Source organism: Cataglyphis hispanica, chromosome 23 (assembly GCF_021464435.1).
Source record: "Cataglyphis hispanica isolate Lineage 1 chromosome 23, ULB_Chis1_1.0, whole genome shotgun sequence".
In the NCBI taxonomy this organism is placed as follows: Eukaryota; Metazoa; Arthropoda; class Insecta; order Hymenoptera; family Formicidae; genus Cataglyphis; species Cataglyphis hispanica.
The window spans coordinates 2,032,296-2,059,290 of NC_065976.1; the positions used below are offsets into that span (position 1 = coordinate 2,032,296).

Here is a 26,995-nt window from a genome sequence, read left to right on the forward strand (position 1 = left end):
CTTCTAAAAATGTTTTCTATTTTCAGTCAAAATTGTAAACATTAGAATATAAATATAGTTTATTTATTTTTGCTATATATACAATGAAACGAGATAAGAAAATTTACGAACAAACAAATAAACTAATAACAACTAATGTTTATATTCTATCGCATTTATTGTAGAAGCTTTCGAGGTAGCTATATAATAATGAAGCTTTCTGATATATGTCGGTGAAAACATTTTTCATCTTTATAAATTATTTTAGTCCATCTGTGCATCATCCTCCACGGATTTAAAAAATACAATTACACGCTCGAATATTTTCTACTTTTAAACGTCATTTTATATACATATTTCCTGTTGAATAATTTTTATCGTATTTACATCAATTTTAGAAATTTTGCGATCTGTTAGTTCTTTATTGTATTATGTCAACTATTACGTGTTTCTAATTCTATGCAAAACGATTTATATCTGATTACGTTTTTTATTTTCCAGGTCTCGAGAAGTACAGGGATACTGTCACATTTTGTCAATCTAAATATAGTGATACCAGAGGCGTTTATATTAGGAGGCGAGGAGCATCACGTCGATGTAGGCTCTATCATAAGCCTCGTATGCATAATAGAGAAGGTAAGATGCATTGCATGTTGTATTCGTGAGACACTTTATAAAAATAATGAATTGCATTAATAAATGTAAATAATTAATATTTTGCGGGTCGCATACGCAGTTTTCTCTTAATCTTCTCTTAATCAATTTCTTTCGACGTTTTACATAACAAGAGCTTATTACATTATATTATCATATATATATATATATATATATATATATATATATACATGTTACACGGCTATTAATCAATATCGACAACTTTATATTCACTATATTTGGTCATATTGATTCTTTACCTTGTTTTTATTTTTAATATGTTTACACGAAATCCAAGTCGATGTACATTGTGTATAAAATTTATATTTTATAGACAAACAATTAGAATGTAAAAAAATATTTTTTTTTATCGCGTAATAGATGGAAAAGAAATCAATTCGATACGATTTTTATCTTTATTAAAACCATTATCGTATTGTTATTAATCTAGCTAATTTGAAAAATTATTGTGAACGTGATATTGACATTAATATGCAGAACATTCTAGGTATTTTTTTATTTTTAAATTTTTTGCACCGCAATTTAGAATCAACATTCTCTTAAAAGAAATCAAAACCGTTAATTTCTCTGCGAAAAATTATTTTCATTATTTTAAGTTCAATATTATTTTCTGATTATAAAAATAATATTTCACTTGACATTAAGTTGATTATATGAATTTTCAATACGTAAATGAAAACCGACGAGTATGCTGAACGAAATTTACGATACGAAATTTACGATGCAATTTTTATGGTCCATAAAGAAAATTGCGATACGCAAAACCATATCTCCCTTGAGGCATTTGTTTGCGCATAAGATTAATTATATCTCACCAGAATGCATTAATACCTTCGCTCTCGTACATTATACAACAATACGATATTACGATTAACGGGAATAATTCGTGCATGGTACATCGCATTCTCCCATCGTTTCATCGCTGTCGTAACATTCTTTTGATCCATATCGTTAGATTATTAACGTTTCTGAAACTTGGGCGCGCGAATATTTGTTGCCACGATACGCGGCGTTCGATGCATCGGAGCATTTCTCGTCGTTGACGTTTGCTTCGGTCCCATTCTCCCATTCGCAATATTTCAGTTATTTTATCGGATTCTGCCGCTTGTCTGCGGATTCCGCAATATGCGGCGGCTGCTCGTTTCCGGCCTTATTCGATATTCACGCGCGGCGGCCACGGCGACGCCGGCGAAGAAATCGCGAAACCCGATGACGTTGATTCTGTTTTAATTGGTAACTCTGTACACCAGATATCCATTAATTAAACTGATAAATTAAAATCGCTGTGCCGCGCGCCGCGCCGCATCGCGTAGTTGCAATGCGGCTGGAAATTGATTAAATTCGTGTTTCGACTAACATGCTCGCCGATCCATCCACCATTCTCTATTGACAAGGTGCCGTTGAGTCACTTAATTTTTAGGCCGCTTTACAATTTGTATATATATATATATATATAGATGCAAAAGTGCTTTTTCTCAACATATCTGTAACCAATGGTGACATGATTCTTTTATTATTATGCAATTTATTCTGTTTGCGATGAATATATATATTTTATTAATTTATATAATATTTAATTAATTTCACGTGATTTGTAAAGCATTATTTTGAATTCATTAAGTAAAATACGAATGATAAGATGCAGGAATACAAGTTTGCTTTGTTTATTTATATTTCTTATATATTTTTCGCATACACTTCATAATATTGCACATTGCACATTATATTACACGAATACGAACGTTCTTTCAATAATATAAAACCTTCAGCTAAACAATTAAGTTGTAGATTATATGTTTGAATTACATAAATAAATTTGACATGTGTATCGGCATGTATGATCAAATTAAGCATTCTCTACTATTCAAAAAATAAGATTGAAAGGTAGTAGAAATCTGCCATTACATTATTGATTTAGCCGAGCATTGGAATGAATTTTCATTAAATATTGAAAGATATCGAGACCAGGCTTCTCGTTTGTTCATTATTTTTATTCGTTGTATGCAAGTTCGCTTCATCATCAACTTTCACATACACAAGTAATAACGGCGTTATTAATGCTCTCAGAGAAATAGGCGTGCTCGTATAGAAAATGCGTAACGCACCGTGATGCTGATTTCGTCGTAATTGACGAGCAGCCATATAGACACCGTTAATTAAACTGATAAATTAAAAGTGTCACGGTACAGAGTAGCTAAAAATTGATCACGCGCAGATTCGAGCGCACAAGCACGCACATAACGGATTTATATATGGAAATATATGCGCGTATGTGTGCTGCACACACATTGCTAACATATGCAACTATCCTGCGCAAACTCTTTACAGTCGATGCGAATGTATTGAAAAACGTCAGCCGGATCGTGTGTCGAGTTTACGAAATGCTCTTTTTATTTCCTTCTACAAATATGCACTCGCGCAAAAAGTTGAGTGCATCGCGACAAACTTTTCAGTAGGTAGGATGCACGGGTGGCGCGCATCGGAATGTCGTTTGGCTAAATAAGAGCGAGTGAAATGTGGGCGGTTTAACTTTGGCAAGTACAATCGGGTCGGCTTAACTTCGAAACGCAACCGCGCCTGTAATCTTACTTCGGCACGCGACCGCAGCAGTTAACTCTCTCTCGCTCTTTTTTTTTTTTTCTTTTTTCTTTTCACCGAGCACGATTATCGTCCGGTGAAACGTTCGGTCGACGAACCGCATTCGAAAAAAGTGCACAACGTATAACATGCGCGGGATTTACCATACATGTCCAACTTTTTTTTTTTTTTTTTGCAATATTTTCGCAAAGCTCGAAAACAGTAAGCGATTTGCAGATTTAAATCGCACCAAAGTATTAATTAATGTTGCGTATTTTGTTTGTTACCGCTGATAATGCTTCATTGAATAATATAATTCACGTATCGCGATGTGTGTAATTTAAAATATAAAAATAATATATCGGACTCTTGCACGAATCAATCGCGTCGTGATCTAAAGATTATATGATATAGTAATATATATATATATATATAATATATATGATACAATATAAACCTCAGGAAAAAGGATAAATACTCGCGCCGTGCTTTTCTCTTTGCGAAAATTGCGATTTTTCCTACGTACTTCAGATCTGGTTGATCTCGCGAATATCGTTTGCATGTTTAAAAATACGCATAAACTGCAATATGTCTCGGCGAATATATTTTTTTCCCTTTTAATGAAATAAGATTAGTATAAATTATAGCGAAACATCACGCGACTGCGGGAAAAGCAATTTCTGTAGCAAGGGCTCGACGCACTTTAACGCATGATTTATTTATTAAAAAAAAAAAAGAAAGAAAGAAAGAGAAATAAATTGAAAGAACGAGAATAGTAAATCATCGACCCTATATATGTCGAGGCGAACTGTCACACTGAAATGACACGCATTATAGGACTCATAAAAATTAGATATCTCAATGAGAAACTGGCATTCATCGCACGTCGTCATTTAATTTCATGTTATGGATGCGTGTTATAGCTTTACGTCATTGGTTACGTTATACACAATTGCCGCATTCTAGAAAGAGAGAGAAATAATGAAGAGACGAAAGAGAGGAAACAGAGAGAGAGAGAGAGAGAGAGAGAGAGAGAGAGAGAAATGATAGAGAAAGAGGAAGCACGAGAGAAACTATCGATCGATACTGGTACGCTTGCATTCGCTCCATCCGAGCTTAAAGAGGAAATTTTGGGATTGCCACCACAGACGAAGCTTTGAACTTTAAAGCAAGAGATAAAGCTCTTTCTTATCCTTGTATTAGACGAAAGATTTCATTGGGCCACTCGAGTATAACGTAGATAAAAGCCAGCGAACGATTACCCTGTACTGAATTCTTTATAAAGTAGTAATATTTTTTCGCTCACGAATAACGCAAGTATAAATCTTGAAAAATGATTAATATTCTGTGCGTTGCACTTTTAATCTCGTCAAGATATAATTTCGAATTTAGTTCTAAAATATATCTTCGCTATCTTGGAACTAAAATATTAAACGTCGCATTTTTTAATTTGAAAAATGGATGAATAATTTTATATATATATATATATATATATATATATATATATATATATATATATATTCAAACACGAGCGAATGAAATTCTTTCCATTTAGTATCGAATTATTGAATAATATTGATTGATGATATCGCGTATTAATGCAGTTGTCGGTAATGCAAAATATTTATTTATTAATAAAACATATTTTATTACTGTTATTTAAGTAAAATTGAATACCATCATTACTAATATAAATTTAACATTAACACATACACAAAGTATTTTATTTGTAAAATAATAGGAATTTTTGCGATAAACATAAAACTGATATGTATGCGCTTTTACTTTTATGTGGAAATTTAATTACGACGATTTTCGATTATCTTTTACGAGAAAAAGAAACTTCTTTTCCTTATGGAAATTTTTCGTTGAAAAGCTAATGAAATTAGAACAAATATCATTGCACCATGGATTTAACATTCGAATTATCGAATCATGATTATTATACGAGCGTGGTCAGAATAGCCATCTCTTCTGTCTTCGTTTCTCGAATTGCGCTACATCGTAACAAAGTTTCTTGATTGTATCGGCGCAATCCTTAATTGAGAGACAAGCACACGTGTAGAATTTTCGTGCCATTAATGTTCAGATTTGTAACACTGTAGCTTACAAACTTGTACTTGCAGCAAATTATATTTTATACATTTTGATTTTAATTATAAACTTTAGCTTTGTTCTAATTATTAGTGATAACTTTAAAGTGTTTGTGTAAAGCTTTATAATTTGTATATAAAACTTTTGCATATTCACGCAAAAGAGAATATGTAAGTAAATAAAAGATACATCCCCTAAAGATAAATTATATATGATAATTTATGCACACTCATTTTTTATCAAGATAGGATCTTGATAGACATGATAATATATAATGGAATGAAAAATGTTTAGATAGATATGAGAGAAGGGAATATTAATCACTATATGGAGAAAAGTTTAAATCTTTTTAAACTTATAAATCCGCTCACACACACATACACATACATACTCCCGAAATAAACATCAGAAGATTAGTAGCACTTATAACCACAAGTTTACACTCTTCTCTCTCTCTCTCTATCTTTTTCTCTCTTTCTCTTTGCGTGGTTTCTTTCCTCTAATAATTTTATCTAGGATTAAATTTAAACTCTTAAATTTTAATATAAAAATTGAAATTCTCTTTCAGAGAAAATATTTTAAGAAAATAGTGCAAGTCTGACACACACGAATACAAGATCATATTTACTTATTAAAACATGATAAAATATGCCAAAAATATATTTTCCAATTCTATAATTGATTAATTGTAATATCACGTTTTTTAATAAAATTTTATAATTATCTCTTTATTCTATACACATTTGAAAGTAAAACGTACAATAATGTTTTTAAATTGCATTTCCGTAAAACTTACATATTATTTTAGATAATTTTATTTAAGTAGCTTCGATTATATGTAAAATTAATTATGCTATTTAACTTAACACTCCTAAATTAATTTAACGTTTCATTGATAGATTATCAAACAGGAAATGAATCAACTATCAAGTATCTAAGAATAAATTTTTTAATTCGAGTCCACTTCTTATTATAAATTTCTGTATTTGTAGAAAATTAAAATAAAATATAAATTATTTTGATTTACAATAAATATAGACGAAATATATATTTTATAATATCAACACAACACATTATATGCAACGTAATATTAATAGAGAGCGAAATATTGTATAAGACATCTTGCTAATTGTATTTTATGTCGACTCGAAATTATTCGATACGTTTGAGCACGATCAATAAGAGCGCCTCGCGTATTTCCATTTCTCGTAAATGGAAAAACTTTAAAGTATATATATAAGCGGTATATAACACGTAAACGATAATCGAACCATCCTCAATTTTCCGATAGAGAAACCGAAAGAACAATGCCTTTTCGCGTACTACCAGAGTACAATAAAGATATCAGTTTATCTTATTTCCATCTGCCACGTTCTATTTTTAGAATCGCACAAAAGCCGCTTACAGATAAGCACCTACAGGATATTCCAATTTGCCGATTGGACAAAAATCAATATGCTTGCCATAAGCCAATAGGTAGAATTTTTTAATCGTTGCAAGTGCCGGATATTGCAATGAATGCGAGAACCGATTGTATTCACATAACAATTCGTATAGCATTATGTTTCAAACGTTCATGCGAATGGATGTTTGCACTTATTTCATTTTATTAAAGAATTACAAAGATGGAAAAAAATATAATGGATAAATCTCTTTCAATTATTGATAATTATAAAAAATGATGATATAAAATAATACCAAGTTGCGAGGAATAAAGCGTTATATATATATATATATTTTTTTTCATACATATATGCATAACGCTGAAAAAATATGCATATGTGTAAAAACATTTATTTTAACATTTTAATAATATTCGCGTAAAAAGGAAGAGAGAGTGCGTTGAAATGATAAGAAATAAATTGTATATTTTTTGATAATGATCGTTATCATATAATGTGAGGTGAATATTTGTTAATTAAACCACAGGTAATTAGCGTCGTCGTTGTCATTTATAGATAATAAATCAGAAAGACGAGAAAGTAAATTCAGAATGACGAATATAGGCATGAATCTTGTAGTAACGAAGGGCGGTTTGATTAAACTACGACTTGGTACGTCGTACAGAATTATGATAGAGCCAATTAAACTTTCGGCAAAATTCTCATTAGCGGCTATGCAGAAGGCCCGCGGTTGAAATCATTGCATTTCGCGGAAACCTGCCAGGTTTTTCTCGTTAAAAATATCACAAATTCCTAATTTCCACCGAAAAAATATCATCTATTGAACGAATTTCTTTATAAATAAGGTATATATAAAGTGATAATGAAAACAATGTGAGCTATTGTTGGCTCCGTATTCGTTATTATGATTGTAATTCGTAGATTTACGTGCAGAAGATGAATATATAAAAATAAAATGTTTAAATAAAAGCGCTTACAATATATCGATGAAAGATAAGGATATATATAATGACGTAACAATATTTGCAATTATCGAATAACGTAATGTCATAATGCAGACAGTCGTTTGATGAGACCGAGAATTAATTTCATAAGAGAGAACAACATCTCATGTCTTACTAGACATTAAATATTGCCCTCGACACGAACGACAGAGTCTCTCTTGTAACTTTTTTATTAAATTAAATGGCAAAGAGAATGACAAGTGTTTAATACACTTTATTCTTATGAAATATTCTAATAAACTTAAATAAGATTGGCAAATTATAGAAAATCAAATTATTGTTTTATTATTACTATTTGTATTTAATATTCGCGACTATTGTCGTCACAAATATTCAAGAGATAAAAGATATCTCAGTTCCATTTACAATGTAAATATTGATTCGCAACATATTTGACTATTAAAAATAAGACAAGGATAACAAGAATGTTTCATTAAAGCAGAAGATGATTCGGGAGGTTGATATTCTTCAAAATTAACGATCTCTCTTTTGAAACAAAGGCCAGACTTCTGTCGTTAACTGCATATGTGGTCTTTCACGACAGGCTATTAGGATTGCATGGTAAAGAGCAAGTCGTTTGCGGAAATCGTAACGTGTACAATACTGTACTATTGTACGTATAATAATTGAGAGAACATGTGAAAGGGCGGCAAAACCAAGCATTAATTTTCGCACTTTCTAATGAAAGCGCTTGAAAAGCCCAAAGAAAAAGGGAGCGGTCTATCCTCGCCTTACATACACCCACCAGCGTTACGCTGTAATTATAATTCCTCGACCGTAAACATTATGTACGCATATATATCCGCACAATCGCAATTTGCAGCTTTAATTTACACCTTAAGAAAATTTACGCAACGACATATAATGACTGAAAACAAATTTCTAATTGAAATCACAATCACTAAATTTTTAAATTGAAATAAAATGTCTTTATTTAATCAATGCCAATATTTAATCAAGATTTCAATTCTTTTAATTTAATTTAATTATACATTATAATCATATCATTAATATAATTTTATTTCGATGCATTGATTTTTACAATGAAATGTTTGGAATAGCAGCATTTTGTCAATATAATATTAAAATCATTTGTTCAATTCTCTTTATCTTTTTTATTGATTGATATAACAGTTATACATATATGTTACAATTGAAGAGCTTACAAAGGCATCGTTTGAATTGGATGTAATTTATAAATTCGATTTAACAACGCAGCGTAGGTGTTTTAATCGATGAGATAAAGTAGAAAATGTCAAACTTTTACTATTCTACGCAGATCATTGTCATTTCTTTACAACTATAAACGTAATTAAACGTACAATAATTCTAAATTTGTAAAAGATAACAGAATTGAAATATATTTTACTATTTCTGTGTATTATATATACACAACAATTATATTAAATTATAATTAAAATTATCAACTTGAAAACGTCGCTTAACGAATTATACTTAAAATTTCTTCGGTGCAACCACCATAGCAAGACGGGGAAGTAAGTTTCAAATTCAATTTTGCGTTCCGTCAGTACTTTTAACGAGGAGGTAAAACGTTTTGTACAATAAATGCCCTTGTCGTCCCTCCAAGAGGATCAACAACGTCGGTCCTCTGTGTAATCTTGATATGTAAATTCTTGAGGAATACACAGTAAATTATGATTATATTTAATTATTTCAGGAAGATATAACCATGTCTAAATTTAATCACGTCAAAAGCGTATATTTTTGATGGCGTTGCGTTAAATTTTACAATAACAAGTACTCAATAACAAAGTACATTTTCTATCCAAATTTCACGAACACGGTACAGAGGAATTTTGGTGAATTTTACACGATAGTTGAAAATATTTTTTACATAACAGATTTTTTCCGCGTTTTTATAATATCGTGAGGTATATATAATACACATCCATATATTTATGACGCGAAAGATATTGAAAATAACGTTGAAAATATTCCTATGAGTTAAAATATCATAATACATTTCTCATCGAGAAATCTCGACGTTCTATTAGCAAAATCATCATTCGCTTTTTATAAATGAAAGTGTACGCACACATCAGTTTTTCAACGGCTTATCCGTCCAGAAGTATTAGCCTTAAACCTCGAGATAGTACTTGAACTTTCGGCTGAGTCAGCCCAGGCGAGAGAAAGCCTCTGATATAAGCTCTTTGTCGGTCGTAAGCTTCGTTCCGGACGCGATGGATGACCGAGCACACACAGGCAGCGGTGGATATATCCTTTTCTTTCCTAATAATCCCGCGGGCAGCAGGAAGTCCTACGGGCAAAAAGATCGACCGGTAATCTGCACTTATCTCCGAGAAGGCTGTCATTCTTCGATTCTTGCAACGCGAGATGAGAGTAAAGAAATTACGTAACGCTAAGCCCTCGAAAAATTGACAGTCTCTCGAGTGTTTCCGGCAAAAAATAATGATTAATATAAGTCGGACGTATGAAGGAGGGGGGATATTTATTAGGGAGAATAAATAGAATTAGAAAGAAATGATGAGTTCATAAAAAAGAATAATAAGCATTTTTAGATAGTTAACGTTTCGCTTTGTAGCTGTCGAGAAACAAGAATATAATTTAAAAATATACTCGCGAATTTTTTTATTGTCTTTTGTTAATCTTAATTTAATTCTGATGTAATATAGTAGTATATAATGTTCGTTTTTCTACAAGCGATCACGTGACATCTCGCTAAAGACGTTTTAACGAGAGGATACATAGTCTCGTCGAGTTTACGTTGGGCAACGTCTAACGTACCTTGTAATTCGTCAGCGTTTTGCCATTAATTTGCTAACCGAGTTGCATGCTCCAATAAGCGCACCGCCAAATTTTCACTACGCGATTACGTGCTCCATTAATAAGCTTCACGTTAATTAACTACATACTTAATTAATTAATCTCGAGGCTCGTTTGACGTCGATAACATGCGCAACTACACTTAAGAAATTTACCAGCATCCGTTTTCGACGTCTAATGAACTGACGTTTACGCGATCGTTGCTCTCTTTTGACGTTAGTGAAATCGAAATGACGGCAAGACTCGCCATACCATCGAAATTTAATTAGAATCACTCCTGTCGCGCTTTATTCACATAAATAGAATTTTTCAATAAAATACTATTATTAAAACATATAATAAAAATCAAAAGATTGTTAAGAAACAATAATAATTCTTATTTTTTACACATATTTCTATAATTTTTTGAATATATTTTTACAAATAACAATGAATCTCCAAAAAAAAGAGATATTATTTTGTATCAAACCTGAGATAATGTTGGGTGATAAAAAAATAATCGCAGACACATCATATTATATAACACGTAATCATCTTTTATAGAATTATTACATAATTTCAAAGTGCAGCTTCCTCTGCTGAGATTTGACAGAATCGAAAATCGAGAATACTAATTAGTGAGCTTCATTAGAGAGAGGATTGCTAGTTAAACAGCATCCTGCCTTTTGAAAACGACTTCTTAACGATAATAGAGCATGCAGAAGCGCGCGCCGCGATTCCCGGAGCTGTTCGCGACGTACATTTCTACACGACGCACACCGGCTGCACCTGACGTTCGTCGTAGGGTACCGGGGCTAATTACGGCGCCTCCTGTTTAATGATAAACAGAACGGCGCATACCGACGTCATCCGACGTTTCTCCGCTTCGTTTCCCGAACGGAGAATCTCGAAGAGACGACCGAACTCCGGCAACTTTTCGGCCCACAACCGAAAGTGGGTCGACGGCAAACAGCAATTACCACTTCGACACCCCCGACCCGCAGGGAGGCGATGGGAGGCCACAATGTGTGCATTTGACTCGATGATGTAAAATTATTCTCGATGGATTTTCGGACGATTGCGACCATTTACCGTACCATTTTTATGCACCAAAATCCGAATAATCCACGATTTATTCCATGCGATTATATATACATTTTTATTTAGTGTTAACAGTTATTTAGCGCAATCTGTGTCCATATATATGCAATTCATCGTGTATTTAGTAGCGGATTAATATATTGGAATATTTGAAACACATTTATTCATTTCAAAAAAGCATTTTAAACATAATCGGTAATATCTGCAAAACTGTTCTCGAGTGAATTCAATTTATCGCTTTAGACGTCATTGATAAACATAAATTAAATAGCTTCTGTCAGTTTTTTTTTTTTTTTGTTTTTAAATTGTGAAAACTATCGAAAAGGATTCCGATCATTTCATATATGAATATCATAAATGATACTTTCATTCGCGCAATTCGTGTTACGTGCGGCACGAACTAACTCAAACGTGCATTCGATAAATACAGCTTCATCCATTGTAAAATGTACGTGTATGTAAATAGGATTTTATTTTTTAATCTCCAGTTTTTGCATTCAGTTTAATCCGATTGACACACAAATATAATACGCAAATATGCGCATATGGGGGATATTGATAACTTTCCGTACTTATTATCTTATAAATGTCGCTAAAGTAAAATTTTTCAATCCTTTTTTAATAATTATTGCATAGAAAAAAAAAAGACTTATACGCGGTTTATATTTCGCATAAATTTTTATTCTCTTTTATTCTTTTATAAAATATATTATTTGTCATTGCGATCGAATAGTTCTCCTCGGTAAAGTGACAAAAAGAAATGGAGTGTTATTAACACCTCATATATCTCAATCGATATGTTAACACCAATATCGCACAATAGCACTCCTTTGCAATCTCGTGAAATTCATCGGACAATCGTTTGTGCGTTAATGTACACGCGGATTGCACGCGAAATCTGTTGTTACTGCAGGCACACTTTTTGTTTATATTCCTATTATAAAATTCTGCGAGATCAGCAACATTTCCGAGATGAATCAAACGCAATGAAGAGTACATAGCCTCAAGCGAATCTTTCTTAGTTCGTATCTCAAATATTTATATTTTTATTACGCTAATGGAATGGCATATTAGAGAATAAATATGTCCGTATTTTTTTCGTAAATTGCAACTTATGTCAAATAACAAAATATAGTTTCATTCATAAATACATTCGGAAATTTATATATATATATATTAAAAAGCCAAATATATGCAACGAATTTTAATTAGTGTTAATTTATTATTACGGTATATTAATTATTATATACATATACACTTTGTTTTATAAAACATTATCAAATATTCTGCGCGTATACATTTTATGAACTCTAATTACGTAATTAATTTTTAATCTATCTTCATTTTAATGTTGCAATCAATTATCAATAATTAATCATAAATCTTAATTTAAATTAATAATTAATAATCTCGCATACACGCAATAATCAACTTTAATTAAATGATCAATTTTTAATTAAAAAACACATCGTGTTATCGAGATATAGTTGTGAAACGAGACATAAAAATAATATTAGATAAATCTGATTTTTATTGAAGCGATTGTATTCGCTTGCTTGCTGAATCGCTGGCTATGACATTTTGTACGCTATCGACGCCGAAGTCTGTTCTCGTTAACGTGCTCGAGGCTGTAACTCGATTATAAATTATCGTGCGTGTATTTCGAACAACCGAGGTATCGATTAAATCAAATATCGTGCGTCGAATTCATTTTTTGAACGCGTCCTTTTGACACTATCGTCGGTATCGGTAAACTTGACATGGAAACTCAATTCTGCGATAACTCGATTTATCAGCACGCTTCCTCGAGTGTACGCAACGTTAAAGAAGAAAAGTCGGGTGACAACATGCCATTAAGGGATTGGAGGAACTTCTCTTTGTCAAATGTTATCGATGATATGATACGATCGATCAAGCGGAATCGGAATGAAGTTTTTCTAGTCTTTGTAATTTTTGAAAGACGCTCGCGCGAGAAGCGCCATTAAATCTCCATTTGCTTCATTGATTCCGAATGCGCGGGTTACCGGGTCGCTATCCCTACTTTCTTACGTGACGATAATACCAGGTAACTCCATAAAATCGTAATTCGAAGATCAAGTTAAATTCAGCGCGCGTCAGCAAAGTTACGAAGTCGCAGATAATAGAATCACAACGGAATCTCATTTATATTAATAAGACGTGTATAATAAGATTAATAATATAAATTATACCTGTATATTTTCGCAGACAATCATTGCAAAAAAAGAAAATTTACATAATTATATTATAGATATATATTTCTCAATATTCTTACGTCAATATATATACAATATTTTGACTTTTATATATATATATATATATTTTATATTTTTAAATAGATGTGTATTGAAGCTTTTTCGAATACATCGACGTATGTATAAATCTATCCTTGATGACATACATGATAAATAGTATTTACTAGGCAGACATATAAGGGATCTGATAAGTACATCGATCTCGGGTCACCCTCGATGATCAGAAGTGTCTCCTCACCCGAGTAGACGCCCCGGCGTAATCTCGGGGAAGTCTGCGCGAGTAATCGCGTGCAGACCCGGGGGTCGGTTTTGCCCCGTTCCGAGAGACGATGACGACCCTCTCTTATCAGGCGTCGAATTGCTAATCTTCGCTAAACTCAACGAACGGAAATCCAGTTAAGTGGGTGTCGCGACCGGCGACGAGGGCGCGGCATATACGGAGAGATCGAATTTCCTTTCGAACGGCGGCAAAACTTGGGGGACAGTTTGGCACCCGATACCTACCTACCTACGTACCTATCATACCTACCGTAATCCCGTGGCGCTCGTCGTCCTCATCGGCCCCCCGTGGCCGCTGATACGTCTCAGCGCGAAGAATCTACCTGACGCGACGTCCTCTCATTCGCTTCCCTGTCCATTGATTTACTGAACGTCCACGGAAGCTTAATCCTTTTCCGAGCTAAATCCGTCCGGAGCGTGTAATCCGCGATAAGCAATCTAAATCTTATCTCGTTTTATATTAATCACAGAGTTATTACATATCAGTCTCTTATATTAATCTTACGGTTATTTTATATATATGTTACACGTAAAATTTTACTGCTAAAATATTTTGCTGCTAAGTAAACGAAGATGAACATTTAAAAATCAGACATATATACGCGCTTGGTTCAATTTAACTATATTTTTTCATATAATTGTATAAAAAAAAAATTATAATTTCAATCACACAAATATATATAGATTTTAAGTAAAATGATAATTATAAAATTCTAGAATTCTAAAATAAAATTATAAAATTAAAAAGTCTATCATCTATTACAACCAATTTTAACGAAACAAAACAGTCTGAATTTTTCTCTCCCGTATGTATAGGATCTTTCTTTTAGAAAAATGGAAAACTAGACGATGGTTTCTTATATAATATTACTTGGGATACACCTACGTGTGTATATATCCGTAGCTAATCTACCGCGAGACATAGTTTTGTTTTGTGATATTCGACAAGCTGCCATAGAAATGGATCCCGCCTCGACATAGCATGTCGACCGGTGCACGACCGATTTCGCCCGCTTCCCTAACTAGCGCTTTTTCCATCTCACGAATTGTTCGCGGACGTTGGATGCAAGGGGGATGCAGCAAAACAGCGGCAACAGGGGAAGAAGGGAGAGAAAGGGAGATAGAGAGAGAGAGAGAGAGAGAGAGAGAGAGATACAGGGACACATATACATATAGAGATACGGGGTGAGACGAAAAAACCAGGCCGTTTTTCAAGCCGCTTAACAACCGCCGGTCAGGGTGTATCGATGCCGTCACATCCATCCCCTTGTCTGCCGCTGCATCAAGTTGCAACGTTGCACGACAGGCGCATTGGCGTCCCTTGTTTCGAGCGTGTCCGACGTTCGCATGTCCGCGGGACAGCTAATAAACGCCAATCATCCGAAAGATTGCCTCTGTTCGTACCGATTGCACCGTTCATGCCGTAGCAGCCAGCCAGGCAACGGCTTTTTCCTCAGAGACATCTGCACCTGCAATCTCCTATCAATTACGCCGGGTTTCGTTGAGCGACAAGCAGATTCGTTCGTGTCTCAAAAACTCATCGGCAGGGAAGAATTCGCACGAATTGTTGTTCAGAAAAAACATTGCTCTATCGCGAAAGATATTTCAAGATTATTTACACACACAGAAAATATCTATTTATTTTTTATTTATTTTTTTTCTCTTTTATATTTATTGCATGAAATAGGAAAGGACACTCGACATTTTCCAACTGCCTACCCGATTCTACTCCCGCTACGAAAACTCCAATGCATTATTAGCTTTACTTTGAAAAATCAACATCCGCTCGTTGGTTATCAGGAGGTTGAGAAAGGAGAAATGTCTCGCGCGGTCGTAACACTGTGTAATTTCCTAAAATAACAAGCTTGCCTCTTGGAAGAAGAGAAAGTTTAATATCAAATGTGAAGGTGCTGGCAATAGGTCATGATAAAACCGAGAATAACTCGAAATTGAATAGTTACAACGAAATGTTCATGAATGCTTTCATAGCATGCAAGTATCAGAAAGCTAGAAGCATTTGGATTCGAGCTTTCGATGGCGAAAAATCGATTTCTTCCACGTCAAAATTTTGAAAGCAATTGTTAATTATCAATTTTTCGATTAAAAAGTACTCTGCACGTTAATTGCGATTATAAAATATTAATCTAACATTATATCGGTTTATCATTCATTGTCTGTGACATTAACGTATGTCTTGTGCATTAATTTGTTCTCGTGTATTCAATAATTAAACGAACGATACACAATCACTTTTTTTCTACATGCGAGATAATTTCATCTCTCTAAAATCGCAAACACATGATATGTGAAATTTAATTTAAATGAGAGATCTATGAGTGTGAGTAAATTTTTTTTACAGGATTAAAGAAAGCTTTTAAAACATAAAACATTGGGAATTTATGCTTTACATGAAGAATTGAAATTTTCGTACGAATATACATTATACGTTATATTACAAAAATGAAGCTCATTTAATCGAAAATGCATTACTATCACATGAATATCAAGTAGACTAAATGAATATGAAAAAAAATAACGCGATGACGCTCATAGCATAATGGAAAAATGACTTGGAATACGCTATTATACGAAACTATTCCGCTGCATTTCTTCATGCTGCGTTACGTAAATACGTGTTTTTATTCTGCCATAGAAATTTACAAAGGCGCTCCACTTTTTATATACTAACGAGTAATAGCGTTCCAGATTTCATCCGTAGCCCGCGGACAGAGTCAACAGTTTATACTTTATATGATTGGGTCATACATGCTACAATAACTTTTAAAAAGATATAATTTATTCTCATAGCGCTTTCTTCTATATTTTTTCTATAAATATTCCGAATTAATTTAAAAGCAACATATATATTTATTTTGATAGAACGTTTAATTGTAAAAAAAAAACCTTGGAGAAAAATAAGCCATTTTCGTATAAAAAAAGTGAAGAGATCATATACTGAGGAAGGACACGTTTGTGAAATTAATTCCGTAGTGCAGCGAGTTTTCGACTAAAAAAAAAAAAAGAATCTCACGCACAAGACACCTCACAATAGAGCGAAAATAGAAAATATCTATCGCTCTCGAACCGTATATGTTAGCAGTGCGCCGCCCTAGTTTTCTGCTGTTGCCACAAAGGAGCGTTTAATAAAGTGTGCAGATGCGGCTTGCCAGAGTTTTCAAATAGCGTCGCGTGCCTGTCACTTTGAAAAAGCAACTCGACTACAGCGTCTAGGATCCGTTCGCATACACATCGTCCCAAAGTAAAAATAAGAAGTCACCTTATCCGATCTTTACCTTAAAGAAAAAGTAAAATGACAGATACCGTCATAAGAGCATGATTTTATCGGAAAAGCGTGTTGATCCCGCCTCGGATCATATCGATGCGTATTACCTTTATTGTATAAAATTTTAAAATTTTTGAGACGCAATCTGTTAACGTTCTTATCTTGAGAACGCGAAAGCATAGCCTCTCGGAGTTAAAGTCGGGGCAACCGATTCTCTTGAGTTCGAAACGCAAGAAAGGCTTGCAGCAGCCTATCTTGGTGGAAAGGGTTAAATAAAGCGAAAGAATCCCTTTGAAGGTAACGCGGTAATTCCCCCGGTGGTTTAGACAAACGCGATATCCCCCGCAGTCGTATCGATCGCACTCGGAGGAGAGAGAGAAGCTGCGCTTTTTATTATCGCACTGCGCCACCAAAGGCGATAGCGCGACGGGGCTTAACTTCGCGCCGTCTCTCTCTCTCCGAATACCGTCCACAATAGCAGGGCGAGTCGTAAATAACCGCGGAATAATTCCGCTGGCATCCCATTTGTAACGGTAAATTAGCAGACTACCGTCGCTGTAACGCCATGGCGCTTTCGCCTCGTCTCGCGAAACCAAAGAGGCGAAAACACCTCGCGGCGGCGGTGTGTTTCGGTAATTAGCGAGGACATTACGTCGCAATTGCGGGTCGGTTTACCCTTGAACTGCTGCGTTCCTACTGCCGGAATTACGAAATTGTGAGCGTGTGTGTTTCGAGACTACGAGGAAAGGAAGAAAAAAAATGCCCCAGCACGTCGGGCTATGAGCAGAGCTATACAGAGGTGGTATGGACAATTACTCCATTCCGCTGCTGCGCTCTCTCAGCTTCATTTCGGCCACACACTTGGTATTTCGCTGCATTTCGTGATGAAAGAGAGAATAGCGGCAGATTCTCGCTCTCTCTATTTCTATTTTTGGCTTTTGTACATGTTGTTTATATTTAATTTTTAATGTGCGAATTTTCTCTTCTCTATTTATTTATCTGTCTATCTAGCTATTTATTTTTCGGCGTAAATTTTGTGCAAGAAGGAAGAGAAAAAAAATTTATACATATAAAAAGACAAAGAAGATTTTTAAAACATTATTTTGTGGTAATATTTCATTTGAATTTTAAAATAGGAGTTAAAATTTAATACGATATGTATCTTAATAATTGGAAATTATATTAAAATTATATTGAAAAGAGTAAATTTGCTCTGTTAAAATGAAAACAATTTGTGCTTATATTATTATGCGCTTACTTTGTGCTTATAAAATTTTCTCTTCTCTTTGCAATTTTGAATTTATAGGTGAATCGATGATAAAATTAATAAAATTTATTTGAATTTGTTTTATTTTGCTTGTAAATATCAGTATATTCAGCGTATTTAAATATTACATGAAGAGAAAATATTCAGTTTTTAATACATATTGCGTAAGGAGTGCATAAATTATGGGCTGTCAGAAGCGCGTGTATTTCGAAATTGCGTTGCGTCTGCGAATAGGCGAATGCAGCACTTGAAATATCAACTGCTTCTTTTTGTTCGCGAGAATAATGGCGACAGATGCAAACGCGAATGTTTGCCATCGTTAATATTGAATTATTCTCAGTTATCGTAAAAATAACTCCCGATGAAATTAGCATACGATCGATGGTATGCAAATTTAATGTAAATATATAAAGATTTATTATGAATTAAAAAAAATACCTAAAATGACAAAATCTCATCGAATAATAATTATCTTCGCTATTATCTCCGCATGCAAAAGTAAAGACGCAATGATTGTCGTATTTCGAGGAAAACGTATCGATCCGAGCATCAATCGAGCGAATATGTGACAACCGCATCGGAAGAAAAGTTGTCTCAATCTCCTCGCGTATCTCTCGCGCGCACTATCGTATCAGTCTTAAAAACTTGCGGACGACGAAGAGACGTCGCAAGTTATCGACCTTGCTCGAGGAGATACCGGAGACAGCTGAACCATATATTAATTCTGCGCGTCGCTCGAGGTCGTTCTTCGCGAGTGAGATGCCAGGAGTTAAAAGCCGCCTCTCTCGTCCCCTCCGTACACGGATTCAATCCAGAAGCCCCTCGAGCTTGCAAAATAACCAACACTGCGCACAGCTTGACAAACTTACGTCGATGTGCATGCGCGATGGAACACACAGGGATCGTTTGTGGTGACGTATACAAGCCCGGCCATGACTCGCCCTATATGTATATACGATCGAGACGTACATAGGGGATGCGGCAGTATCGCAAAAGGGATGTCTACATGCGCACTCCGTAAGTAACTCGGTTTATCTTTAGCCGAGGGATCAGCGTCCGTTGACGAGTTTTACGATCGCGTCGAGAGACCGACCGCGCGTCGCATTCTCCGGGCAAACATCCCTTTTCACTTTCTCAAGAGAGATTTACAGAAACGAGAAGCAGAGCGTATGCCGGTGAAACGGTCGTTTCCTTTATGTTCTCAATCAGACAGTCGTTGGATAACGCGATGCGAGAATTGTTGCTTAAAATTAGCGAAAACCATGCTTGCAAGGATTGGAACACTATTGGCATTTTTGCATTATTTGAAAAACTATAATATTATTTCAAAGATATTTACTCTTGCTGATTTTTGGAAGAAAACGCAAATTATCAAAATAAATTTTATTGAACTTATAACGTATATATGCGAGAATTAATTTAGATAATGATGGAGAAGATGCGTAACATTCTAATAAAATATTTTTACGATAAAACTGCTATTTACAATGAAAACAATGTATTCATGCCGGAGATATGATAGCATCGATTTTATGTCAATCTTGTCGATAGTATTAATAAAAAAGCGCATAAACGATGGCGCGTAATAAATGACATTTATTGCTATTTCTCTCAAGGGATATTTCAAGGGATTGTTGAATAGAGGAGCGAATAATGCGTGACAAATTGTATTATTTTCGCGGCCGGCGGCTACATCAAGATGTCATGCTGGATATTACGGTGTATACGATATTTGCATTTCTCCGTGCGCTCAAAGCGCCGCCGCGCATTACCTTCTTAATGAATGCCAAATGCTGTGTTATATCACAGTGTTTCCTTTGCAAACGATCGAGACGGTCGGGGACTCGGTGACGAGGCGCAGTAATGACAATTATACCACAAGCGAGTACACTTGACACCTAAATGACGCTAGGCGCGAATTATCTCGGAATGAACGCGTTATTTCGCCGTAGCGAGTCATAAATAATAACACTGTCAGCGCTTAAGAGCACCTGCTAATGACACAGTTTTTGTTTTCTGCACAAGCGGACGCAAAAATCAATAGACTATGACGAAGATAAAGCGACAAAAGATCTCGCATTATTTTTTTTTATAACACTTTTCTAATTCAATAGACATTGATATAAATATATTTTATGCAATAGTTTTCTTTTTTTCATTGAAATCGGAAAGATATGTTGAAGCGTTTGGAAACGAATAATTAAGACAAGAGAATTATTAAAAATCGTGAAAATTATAAGATGTGAAAAACTTTAAGAATCAAGTGTCGAATGCGCACAAAAAGTAAAGAGTTGATTGAGCGATGTAAAAGAGAACGGACAGAGATATTTCATTAATAAAGCTTTGTACGCGTCGTGTTACTCTATTTATCTCGAAAACAGAGTTCATGCTGTCCGCTCGTAACAACGTGACATGCTAGTGTCAATTGCATAGTTGACATGCGCATCATGCAGCCTAGCAATTAACTCCGCGCTGACTCGCATGGACTGTTCAGAATCCGTGTACTTGGAAATTCGAAGCTATGTACTTTAAACGGCCCTTAACTGTGAATGAGATCCGTTATTGAAATATAAAAACTGCTTTATTTTGTGCAACACAAAAAAAAAATAAAAAGAAATATATATTCTTAAAATATTATATATTTAATCTTCATTCCATCAATCCGGTTAATAGCGATTTAACATTTTATCTGCATAAATAGAAGTTTCAAGTGCCGTTATACCGACTTAATTTAATCTCATTGAAATCCTTTCCTTTGATTAAAATTCTGTATCAGCCTCTTGAGTTTTCCCAAGTGCTTTAGAATCCTTAAATATAATTGGATATTCAAAATTACCGCACAGTGTATTTATTTCATAAAGATATATACATACAAACTTTTCTTTTTACACTTTGCCGATTTACCTGGAAGTTGTATTTGCATCAAAGTCAATGTGCCAAGTTTTTTAAATGCTACAAAATCTATCAAAGAACGAGAATGACATAAATAAGGCACTGAAGCATTTTCCAAATCTAAGAATTATTATAAAAAAATTTCAAAAGCATAAATATTTATTGATATCATTAAATATCATTATTTATAAATATCATTAAATATAAAATATATATCATATTCATTATGATATTATACATTTATAAAAAAATGACGATTATATACGAATTATATTATTGAATAATATAATAATTGCAATTAGATTTTGTTTCACTATTACAATTTATTTTTTTGTATTTTCGGAATCGAAATAAATAGATCGAGCATTTTATGGAAAATAACTTGTGACATATATTGAGATTTCTATCTTAATATTCCATCATATGTCATATGTCATGTTACATTGACTTCGTTTTGATGAGAAAAAATAACTCTCTTAAAAATATTAATCGCATATATCGCGTTCTAGAATCTTTTAAAAAGCAACGTTTATAAATAAAAAGCATTTATTTATTTGTTCGTAGCAATTCACGATTTGTAACATACATACACATTATTTTTTTCTATAAATATCACAAGATGCGAAATACAATCAAAGATATTTCTCTCCATGAGAATTCTCTCGAATCGGATCGTAGATCGTGTATGTGTACGTATATATATAAGATTTATATATGTATGTATATAACATTTTATTTATCTGTTTCCGATATAAGAATAGCAGCGAAACTAAAGTTTGTCAATTTTAATGATATGTCTCTTTAAGACGTCACATCCAAAGCGACAATTAATCTCCTTCGAGAAACAGATGGACGGTGCAAAATTTTTTAGGACTTGAAATGCAGAACGATGACAGTGAGAATTTTTTTTGAGCAGAGCATCAACTTCTTTTAATCATACATGTAAAATTGAAATGACTTATTGCGAATGATGGAAGGGCATAAAAATTTTTTTTACGATCCGAGCGTCGCAACAGACGCGCAGATATCGAATCCGGTTGCAAATCCGCTGCAATTAGCTGCAAGATTAAATTGAGACGATGAAAGTAGACGCTACTGCTCAGTCCAACGAGCATCGTAGAAAGCTCGTTCGTTACCTACGCATTCCGCGTCTGCAGACGTTGACGCAAAGCGACAGAAGTACCTAAACTTCGTCATCTCAAGAGAGGATGGTAAGAGCTGGATGCGCTTGTCACATTTCGTTCTACTTGCCTGCCGTAATTCGTCCATTTCCATCTTGTACCTGATACTCGGCGCTATGTGCCTTCGTCTCTTTCCTGAGCTTGTAGCCTGTTCCTGAATGACATAATTCCTGCAACATCCGTCAGTTTGCTTTATTGAACGATATAAAAACCACGCGAATGAAGTCCTTTTAAAACATCGCCGCGAAGAATAATACTTGATGTGAGTGATGATGTGACTCAATAGTCGCGAATTATGTCGAGATTAAGGTGTCCGTAATTCGTCCGTTTCTACTTTGCTTCTGTCTTCGCGTTCGAGCTTTTCAAGCTTAATGAGTTATATTTCTCGCAACATTATTAATCTAATAAAATATAAAAGACCGATTGTATAAAAACAGCAAATTATTTTTAAAACATGATAAAATGTTAAATATGAATAATATCATTACTAAAAAATATTGACGAATCTGATGTTATTTATCGATTTATCTTTCGCCAATTCATAGCATTGTATTTAATTATTATGCTCGTAATATAACACGTATAAATCTATTCAGCATTTGTATATGTGTGTATGTGTGTACACAATTCATATAAATTTAACAAAACTGAACCATAATATGTGTGTGTGTGTGTGTTGATTTTGCTATACACATATGTATATTATTTATTTCACATACTATAATTATTTATATATGTGTGTGTATACATATATTTTTTTTCTACTCAATATAGTATTGATAAATTTCGGTCTTTTTACTGTTTACAAATCATGTTATACGATTGTAGTGTAATGCAAATTTATGCAAAAGCGGATTTGTTCACGGTCAAGTGTTTAGGATGGTTTTATGGACATCGTAATTCTTATTCATATAACAGAAATATCGTCCTTCTTACATTATGCATGCGCGCTTTATGCATACTAGTAGTAGGATAAGTAGCGGCGTAATTAGCGCCGTGTTAATAGTTTGTATTACTTGTTTGATACAATTCGCTTTCTTCTGCCGTGTAATTCGCATTACCACGTTGAAACTCCACTTTGTCGTCTCGCGAGAACAATGAAGTAATTTATATGAATCCCTAAAAGCACAAAGTGAATTGCATACAACGCCTCGGGAGGGATTTATTCGTCTCTAGCGGCGTAAAATCGACGATAATGTTTCAAAAAGCTCGCAACATTCAACATTACTGAGTTAATTACACAATAATTTGTTAAAATATCGCTTACAAGAAAGAAAAGAAATTTTTGATACATATTATACTTTTAAAATAAAAAAATGTAAAAATCCATAAATTATTTTCAAAAATTGACAAATACAATAAAATTTCTTTAAATATATATAATTTATATTGCTATAAATTATGTTTTATTCTAACTAAAAGATTTTTTTATAGACTGTTTTTTTTTCCGAATTATGTTTTGCTTCTACCGATGGTGCAGCCATAATAAAGAAATGAGACGATCATTTTTTTCGATGAATACTTATCTTTATAGATGGCAGTGTATCGCGCGACGGTGAGCATTTACTGACGGCTTAGGGAATATTAAACGAAATAAAAGAACGGGCATTTAGCCTAGAGGAATGCGTGACCTTTCCGACCTCGCTTTACCGTGCGAAACCCATGAAGCTGAAAATCCTCGGGTATCCCGCACTTCGCTGCATACGGTTTCGCGCGTCTATTCTTCGTCCGCTTTGCGGCTTGACGCCGCCGCCACAATATACGCGTATCCGGCGTTATAATAAACGGATGACGAGCAGCATCCCGCATATCTGATCCCGCGGCTACATTGCACGGAAATTTATGCACTATAAGATGCATATGCTAAATTTGACGTACCGTATACATCATACATTAATTCGTAAAAAAGGCAGAATAAATCTTACGTTTAATATGCGTTCATATATAATTAAATACTGCCAATTAAATGTCGCAAAAACATATATACATTTCACGAAATTTTTACAATTTTTTCCAAAATTAATCGCAAAAACGAGATTCTTGTTTTATTCACCTACTGTATTTATGTTTCTAATTATGTTTACATATCGTTATTTTTTTAGAATATTAATGAAAAATATATAGAATTTTATTTATTTTTCAACAGCACATTTTGATAGAGTGTTAAAATAATTGCACGCGATATATTTTTTCTAAAATAACATTTTGGGGAGAAACAACGATGTTGGCAAACGTCTAATAAACAAGTCATGTTAAAGCGGGTACTCTCTTTGGGGCTACCCTCTTATTCCATAGCTCAGCATATTGCAAATTTCTTGACGACGGTAAAGCTTGCGAGTATTCTGCCTTAACAACGCACCGTTTTACGCATCTATCCTTCCTGTATTCTGCGGCATAACAGGAAACGGTTGTAAACGGTATATCCGGGGTTGTAATAAACAGTTGATGGACCTCCATCGTTCGTAACGTACAGCTAAATTGCGTGCCCATTTAACCCTATATTATGTAAATTCACGTTTTTGCAACCAATTTCTCTAGCGTATTTTGCCAACCTTTTCTCCTCGCAAAAGCAAATATTAATCTCTCACAAATTAATATTTAATTACCTGAAAATATACCAAAGACACATTATAAGAGGAGAGAGTAGAAAGTACAATAGATTCATTCTTCTCCATAAAAATTTGATTAGGGCTACTTTTTAACATTAACATGGACTATTTCTGTATTATTTGACACTAATTAAAATATACTAAGTCTTGTTTTCTTTTTTAATTTCTTTCGCCAAAATTCATTGAAAGAATTTTTGTGACTTGCTTATTTATATAGTTAAATGATTGTTAATGCTTGTATATTCAATGTGATTTAATTTTAAAATATCGTAAGAGTTCTGCAAAAGGATTTTACATTTTTATATTTGTTTTCTTCTCCTTTGTATTTTTACATTATTTTTAATTAACACGAATAAAACGTGTTCGATAAAATGTTATAAAATAATTAATGAATATTAATTATATTTTAGAAAATTAATATCAAATGTAAACCTCATAATGAACATTGACTTTATTGACGAAAACGAATTTAAAGTCTTTTGGAATATTTGTTGAAAAATAAGCGGATGAGAACATTATCAAGATCGCGCAAAGAGAAACCCCGTCGGCGTTCATGGCTCCCAGCACAAAGGCGCATTATCCCGCCGAAAGAAATCCTCATAACGAATGTCACGGTCCGCGGGACCCGTGATTCTGCCCTTTGTGCTCGGAAAAATCCGCGCGCGTTAAATCTCATGCTTGTCAACCGACGCCATTCTTCTTCTATCTGCTCCAGAGCCCGACGCCGCCGCAATACGTGTTCTGGTATCACAATAACCGGATGATAAACTACGATACCACGCGCGGCAGCGTGACCGTACAAACCGATCCAGGACCAACTCAGAGCCGGTTGACGATTCGCCAGGCGGTGGAATCCGACACGGGCAATTACACATGCAGCGCCTCCAACACCAAGCCGGCATCGATCTTCGTCTTCGTCACCGAAGGCAAGTATAAGCAATGTGTTTTGTACACAGGCTCCCTTAATCGATAGAATCTCCGACGAGGTTATCCTCGCAGTCTCTTAACTATCTTCTCCGAACAAATACCAGTAACGATACTCGGAGAAGATTGAATTTAGAATATTTGTTTCAATCGACATATCATGTTACAGAGATTTAATAAACTATGAAATAATTATCTTATTTTTAGATTTAAATAGATATTATATTTAAATAGATTTTTAATTATCAAGCTATTTAATATTGATGTCATTGATACTAGAAGAAAGCGATCAAGCTCAAAGCATTTCTTTTCCTCGCTATATATCCAATGTTTTGTCGGTTACTTGACGTCATAAATAAATGTGTATAGAATGAAAAGATAATAATATTTAAAAAAAAATGAATCTGACAATTTTTTAATTTTAAGAAATATACGCGCGGGGAACAATGTGATAACATTTATAACTATTCAAATTAATAATAAAGATTACAATAATAATCACATTGTGTACATAGAGAACGGCAAAATAACATCTCTCAAAATTGCCTAATGTCCTCGACTAAACAAGAAATACATCCATTTACCGGCAACATCCGATTCCGCTTCAGGACACAGTTCCCTTTTTTGATACGATCGTTTCTGTTATTTCCACATTTTGCGCACGTAGATT

General features: G+C 34.0%; 1 protein-coding gene across 4 annotated transcripts in view; it reads left to right on the forward strand.

The window, feature by feature from the left end:
• Nucleotides 1-26,995, forward strand: part of LOC126858017 (hemicentin-1) — a 231,825-nt gene that overhangs the window by 191,786 nt on the left and 13,044 nt on the right. For all 4 annotated transcript variants that reach the window (XM_050608025.1, XM_050608023.1, XM_050608024.1 and 1 more), the window contains exons 5-6: nucleotides 481-615; nucleotides 26,117-26,327. In XM_050608025.1, the coding sequence (XP_050463982.1) occupies nucleotides 481-615; nucleotides 26,117-26,327 (346 nt within the window). The remainder of the gene's footprint in view (nucleotides 1-480; nucleotides 616-26,116; nucleotides 26,328-26,995) is intronic.